The sequence below is a fragment of the Siphateles boraxobius genome, unplaced genomic scaffold, assembly GCF_051911475.1.
Source record: "Siphateles boraxobius isolate OS27281-9 unplaced genomic scaffold, OSU_SipBor_1 22, whole genome shotgun sequence".
NCBI classification, from domain to species: Eukaryota; Metazoa; Chordata; class Actinopteri; order Cypriniformes; family Leuciscidae; genus Siphateles; species Siphateles boraxobius.
This window is the reverse complement of record NW_027508833.1, coordinates 30,542,336-30,549,153: the sequence shown is the minus strand read 5'-3', so window position 1 is coordinate 30,549,153 and position 6,818 is coordinate 30,542,336. Positions and strand designations below refer to the sequence as shown.

Sequence of the window (6,818 nt, the reverse complement as noted above, 5' to 3'; positions counted from 1 at the left end):
CTAGGAGGCGATGCCAGCGACTTCAGGCTCAAAGGCTCGTCCCGCTGTGTGCTTTTCCTCAGACGGCGTGGCTTCTCACTCCGGATCCAGCGATGCGTGATGCTTCGCTGAAGAGATGAAAATCAGTGTACCAGCCTAATCGAGCTATATTTATAGGGCGAGACCACGCCCTTTCTGGCGGGACGTGACGAAGTGGGCGCGAAATGCCCCCATTGGATATGTGTCACGCAGGGCCACTCTCAATAGGCTGCTGCTGTTGCCGCAGGGCAGCCAATAGGCGCACAAGCCGTCTTGCCTATGTCTGCATGCTGCTGCACAGCGTTTTACATTAATTCAAAATTAAGGATAATTTTTGGCTTCAATATCTCGTGGGAAAGAGGTTTTCCCCATAGCGTAAGATATTACGCAGTACGAGAGATACTCTCGTAAGAGAACAATGTGTTGTGTGTATGTGAGTTTATATGTTTATAACACATTGCTATTTAATTCAAAAAAATGATCAAATATAATTGATTTATTAAAAGTGGAATCTTTTTCCCAAATACGGTTTACACTTTATTGTCTCTATAATGTTTGACAAATAAAATATTGTTACAAAATAAGAAAAATATTTCAACCTTAAGGATTTCTTGAGATATTTACATTTTTATCTTTAATCAACAGAGGTGAATTCAATTCAGTGACTCCACTTATGCCAGTCCTGCAGAATAAATCTCACTTGAATTTTGAGAAGCAAATGAGAATGAATGATGCAACCCAAAGTCCAAAATAGAGACCATATAGATCCAGTGTGCTGTTAGAGCATTTGCTGTACATACTACAACAAACATTCTCACTTCATACTAAATTTAACCGTCAAAGGTTTAATTTCCTCCTAACTCTACCTGTTCTACCCAGTCTTTGTCTTTTGATTATAATCCTACTGTATGTGTCCTTTCTCGGACTGATTGGTCCAGCTCTCTCTTAATTGAGTCTTCATGAAAACGGACCAATGGAAAGTTGAGTTGTTGTTCCATCCAGTGGGCTACTGTCAACAACTTCCAGTCCTGTAGTGTCTGACCAATCAGCTGCAGGCCAATGGGAAGACCTCGGGGTGAAAGGGCTGTTGGCACGGTCACAGCAGGCAAACCTGTGGAGGAAATACATATTAACAAGGATACATATTGTATAGGATGTATTTTGGCTTAAAAAAAAAAAAGATCACAAGATGATGGATGGACTTTGGATTTGTTGGTTCATCGACCCATAAAACTCAGCTGGGAGTTTGTTTAAACTGCTTCAGGAGACAACCCAGCTGTACTCAGAGGTTATTTAGCAGGAGTTCATACGTCCTTGACGATTTGTGTGATCACGCAAAACTCCCTGACCTCAAAACAGGTGAGAAACAAACTACATCTGCACAGGTAAAGCCAGATATGGACATGCAAGGATATGTAGCACCTCGACTGAATCTCATTACATTGAGAGAAGTAATTTCTCTCGCATATCCACTTCCTGTGCATACCTGCCATGTTGACAGGCTGGGTGAAGACATCCTCCTGAGCACTGCGTGTTCGGTTGTCTTCCTGTATGAAGTCAGAGTAGTGGGCTGCATCCCTCAGCGTTGTGGGTGTGAGGAGAACGTCTATGCCAGAGAGGAACACGCTTTTAAAATCTTCAGCGATAAGACGGCGGGTTTGCTGAGCCTTCACAAAGTAACGCTCATAGTTCCTAAGAATAGAGGGTGTGAAATTAGAAGATTTGAAACCCTGATATATATAACCCCTCTCTGAGAGCAAAGTTCTTTTGTACTAGTATACAGTGCCAACTTACAATGTTCTGCATATTGAAAAATTTTGTATAAGTGATTGACATTTCTTTTTTGGCATACATACAAAAAAAAGTGCAGGCCATGTGTTGATTAGAATAACTTCTGCAGGTAGCTAAGACTCAAATTGGGAACTAATGTACACTACTGTTCAATAGTTTGGCATCGGTAAGATTTTGAAAGACCACGATGTCCTTTTAGGGGCTCCATAAAAAAAACAGTAATAGTGTGAAATATTTTTAAAATTGAAAATGACGGTGTCATTTATTCCGGCAGTGGCAAAGCTGAATTTTAAGCAGCCATTACTCCAGTCTTCAGTGTGACATGATTCTGTGGAAATCATTCTAATATGCTGAGATTTGGTGCTTAAGAAACGTTTCTTCTTATTAGCAAAGTTGAAAACAGTTGTGCCGTTTAATATTTATGTGGAAACTGTGATACAGTTTAATTTCAGGAAACATTGCTAAATATAATTATTTGAAATTGAAACCTTTTGTAATAATGTAAAAGTCTTTACTGTCATTTTTGATCAGTTTAATGCATCTTTGCTGAATATTAATTTCTTTCAAAAAACAAATAGTACTGACCCCAAACCTTTAAACATCTGTCTATGTGACTATAAGGTCAATGATAATAAAGTACCGATGTATTAGTAGAAACTAAGCAAGTGAGCAAATTTGTGCATCTTTAAATAGAGTGTGCATGAGAGGGGCTATACAAACTATGAATAAAGTAAAAGTGTTGAACGGATCTGAGACAATTGTGGTTCTGTTTTTGAGGCCCTCACGATTTCAGTAGGAAGTAGTTCCCTGAGAGGATTCTTCTGCGGACCACATTGTTGAAGCCTTCATGTCGTGTGGTGGCGTACATGGCATCTGTGGAGCTGTCAACTGCACTGCGGTGGCCTGAGGAGAAAAGGGGACAATTTAAAAAAAAAAAACCTTTTCAAAACTCAAATGGAGATGTAACATTTTTAATTTGTAATTGTAACTTTACAAATAACTCCTACATTTTAAACCCACCATGTAGGTCTAATTGTTATATGATGGTTTTGGAAATGTTTAGGCTTTAAATACCGTATTCAAGCCCATCGAAACGTGCCATGTTTGATGCAACCTCACAACAACATAGGACGTGGTAACAGACGATGGAGTGCTGTGTGTGTGGAAGTGATACTTCTTGTACCCGCGCCCCTGCCTGCTCAAACATGGCTGCGACTCGACTCCACTGGGTCAGAGTGTCTTTAGACAGGCCCGGAGCATGATATTCCTAACATCACAGAAACTCTATTACAATATCATACAAACATAGCTGAATCTTATAATCAAATTCATTTCTCCCTAAAAATCTGAAAAAAAGAAAATGAAGACCATTTTTGCATTGTGATAGTAGTATGACAGTTAAGCATATTTTGCCCCATATTCTCATTAGAGTCGTAAGCAATAAACATAATGCAGTAAAGTCCATTTCATTACTGTATTACAGTAATCCTGCCTGGACACAATTATGTTTTTATTTAAAGCAGAATCAATTAAATTTAAATGAAATAAGTACTATTGTGATAAATACTTAACATTTTAATTTACAAATTTACAATGCAAATTGAGTATTTTTTTACATTACAGTTACATTATAAATAGGTTAAATTTCTTTACGGAAAAAAGTAATTAATACTTTATAAAAAATATAATAATGAATGAAATTAAATATTAACCTAAAATTTCTTGACTTTTTTTTTTCACTTGACAGTGAGATTCTCTCAAATACGGCATTACATATTAAATTAATAATTATCTAAATCTAATATTTTTTGTATATGGTAAGATAATTTGTCCAACTTTAAAAACAATGCTTGTTTGAATATTTGAGTTACTAGGCTAGACCCTTTTGCTGTTAACCACACCGAGCTGCTGTCACCCAGTGGATGGTCTGAAGGCAGCTTTACCTTCGGTATTCCAACACATATGTCTCTAATGTCAAAGTGTTCAGGAAGGATAGGTGGGGTGTCGGGTGCCTGGACAGTTGTTGAATCTCTCTCATCTCGGCCCTGCAGAATCCCTGAAAAAGAAAAAAAATCACCCAAAAACGTTTGGATTTAAATCACATTGAAATCAGTGACTCTCATATGTTAATGAACGAAAGCTCTCCTACTCAAAACAGTGGCAGCATCATGGACACTCCTGGTCATGATTCCCGGCACGTCCATTGAGTTGACCAGAGGGATGAGGCCGTGACGAGAGAGTAGGCCGTAAGAGGGTTTCAGAGCTACGACCCCACAGAGAGAACCAGGGTTTCGTGTAGATCCTCCAGTATCAGATCCCAAGGCTCTAAGAGAATTTTTTTTTTTTATGAATTCTAACAATGCATGAACATGAACAAACGTGAAAGACACTAAGGACAGTTGACAGGCCAGTGTTGCACCGTCACAAAAGTTTAAGCCTTGACAATATTCAAGATGATGCAAGAGGGAGCTAGTTTTCACGCTGTGTGGAAAGTTTTGTGTGCGCAAACATCAGTAGCACGCGCCCTGAAAGCCGCATCTTAGAGAGCTCAGTTTAGTATTTGCACGCTGTCTTTCATGTCTTCTTGCACTTGAGCAGACAAATTCAAATTTATATGTAAAAAAAAAGCAAGAATCCAAGTACATAGTCGGTTATGTCTTAAGTGACCCATACGTAAACAGTTGAGAAAGTAAACGCATGTGTATCAGTATATTAGATCCATGCATTAGTCTTAAAGTGACAGCAGCCTAATATTCCTGCTGTCTGTTTTTAATGTTAATCAAACAACAAAGGACAAAGAAAAAAATCACTCACTGGTCTTGACTAAATAATTTTTGTAACTTTAATAAGGATGTTTATAAAGTTTAATTTATACAGTGAAGACCATGCAGTGTTATTTTACATTTGCTTACTTTATTAAACTTCTGTACCTGAAAACTACTGTCAGACCTACCTGAAAAACCTGAAAAGCACAGTTTCACAGTATCTTTGTTATATTTTATTTATTTTGTGCTTTTGCTTGTAATTTGATTATTTGTTTTTATTTCACAACAGAATGTTTACTTGTCTTTAATGTTTAAAATTTATACTAATTATAGCTAGTAGTTTTAGTTGTGGCATTGAAATTAAAATAGAGAATTGGGAATTTTCACTGGGATCTAAAGTTTTGGTGTCAAAAACTGTTTTTGCAAAATAACTGTTTTGGCCGGTAAAACATATTTATGAGTGATATATTTTCTGAAGTTACTGGCCATTGGCAGGTGTGCCAAATAGATAATTTTAGGCCCATACACATTGTAAATGAAGCCTTATGTAATAATGTGTTTTTGGTACACTCACCCCGTGCACATGAACATCTATTACCTAATTAATTAAATGCAGAGTATTAAACTGCTAAATAAATACATTTTTGATCAATTAGTCACTTATAACGTTTCGGAAAGATCCAAAAGAGGAAACTGAATTATGTCTACATCTGTTCTGGAACTAATGCTAAAATATTAGATGATATAATATATTGTTTCAGATATACAGAGAACTGTTCCTCTGCTTTCATCTGGGAACACCTGCTCAAATATGTGAACTGAGCTTTATGAACATGCTTGTATTGAAGCGAATGTCCAGGTGTATTTTTTGACTGGTGAATGGTGTAGCATGCAGAATTATATGGAGAGCTTTACACTCACAGGAAGCTGCTGAGAGAAGCCACTGCCGCTGCACTACCTCCTGAACTTCCTCCTGTGATTGCCCAGTCAGAATCTGGATCTTCTTTGCTCTGCTCCCGGTATTGGGTTGCATAGCTCCATGGGTTACGAACTGGACCAAACACCCCATCCGTACTGCCAGATCTTAAGAGAGAGAGAGACAGAGGAAATGCAAAGACTTGCAAAGCAGACACAATCTGTTCAATCTATTCAAATGATATGTACAGTATCATTGCTGAAAAAACAAAACATTGATATATCTTACTGACCCCAAACTTTTGAAAAGCAGTGTAGGTGCACACTTGGAGAGATCTTACCCCATTGCGAACTCATCTAAATTAGTTTTTCCAACAAGAACTGCTCCTTGATCCAGCAGTTTCTGCACAACTGTAGCATTGAATGGAGGAACATAACCTACAAATCCAAACAGACTAAATGTAAACCGCTCACAAATCACCAGTGACACCATAATAGGTGTCTATGCTTCAATCTTGTTATTGTACTTTAGCTGACCTTTAAGCATGTTTGAAGCACAGGTGGTCTCGATGTTATCCGTGCAGAAGTTGTCTTTTACAGAGAAGGGAATGCCGTCGAGAGGACCAAGAGGTTTACCTTACAAGAAAAAAACATAGAGCACATGGAAATTATTATTCAGGTATGAATTAAATATACATTTTATGTGACACATACATACCTGTGCTGAACCTTTTGTCTGCTCTCTGTGCTTGTTCCATGGCCGTCTCCTCTGTAATGGTGATATAAGCATTCAGGAAACGTGTCCTTTGTATTTGGTTGAGGCACTTTTTGCAGAGCTCGGTGGCAGACACCCTTCCATCCCTCAGTGCCTGGGAAGCCTGCAGTAGGCAGAAAATGTGCCTTTCTATTTTAGTAGATAATTAATATCAATGCATGTATCCATGTATCTGGATATTAAGCTGAAATCTAATTACACCCTGCTGTAAAACAGCCTATAGCTACTGCTTTGCTGGTCCTAGAAGGTCTTCCAGCTATGTCAGACTGTTATATAGGCTGAATTTAGAAGGGTTTTGAGTTGAAACATTAAGTAACACAGTACCAAGAAAAACAGCGAAAAATCCTAATTAAGTTCAATTCTTGGCTACAAGTAAGCGATATACATTAATTTCAGGTTAAAGTACGCACAGACCTCTCTAATGGACAGGCCGAGCATCGCTGTTGCCGGACGAAACGCCGCACTGGAGGCTGACATGACACTTTCTGTTGACCTCGCTGACTGACGTTACATCACCTCTGCTCTCTGATTGGTCAATTGAAAAGCAATGTTGT

At 38.2% G+C, this 6,818-nt stretch overlaps 1 protein-coding gene across 1 annotated transcript; it reads right to left on the bottom strand.

The window, feature by feature from the left end:
- Positions 1-486: 486 nt before the first annotated feature.
- Positions 487-6,779, bottom strand: qrsl1 (glutaminyl-tRNA amidotransferase subunit QRSL1). Its single transcript, XM_077239640.1, has 11 exons — positions 6,679-6,779; positions 6,208-6,367; positions 6,027-6,125; positions 5,831-5,927; positions 5,496-5,657; positions 3,959-4,134; positions 3,753-3,865; positions 2,884-3,076; positions 2,595-2,712; positions 1,505-1,710; positions 487-1,129 (listed from the first exon to the last, which is right to left on the bottom strand). Exons 1-11 carry the CDS (start codon positions 6,739-6,741, stop codon positions 912-914), a joined length of 1,605 nt encoding a protein of 534 aa, XP_077095755.1. The 5' UTR covers positions 6,742-6,779; the 3' UTR covers positions 487-911.
- Between the last annotated feature and the right edge of the window lie 39 nt (positions 6,780-6,818).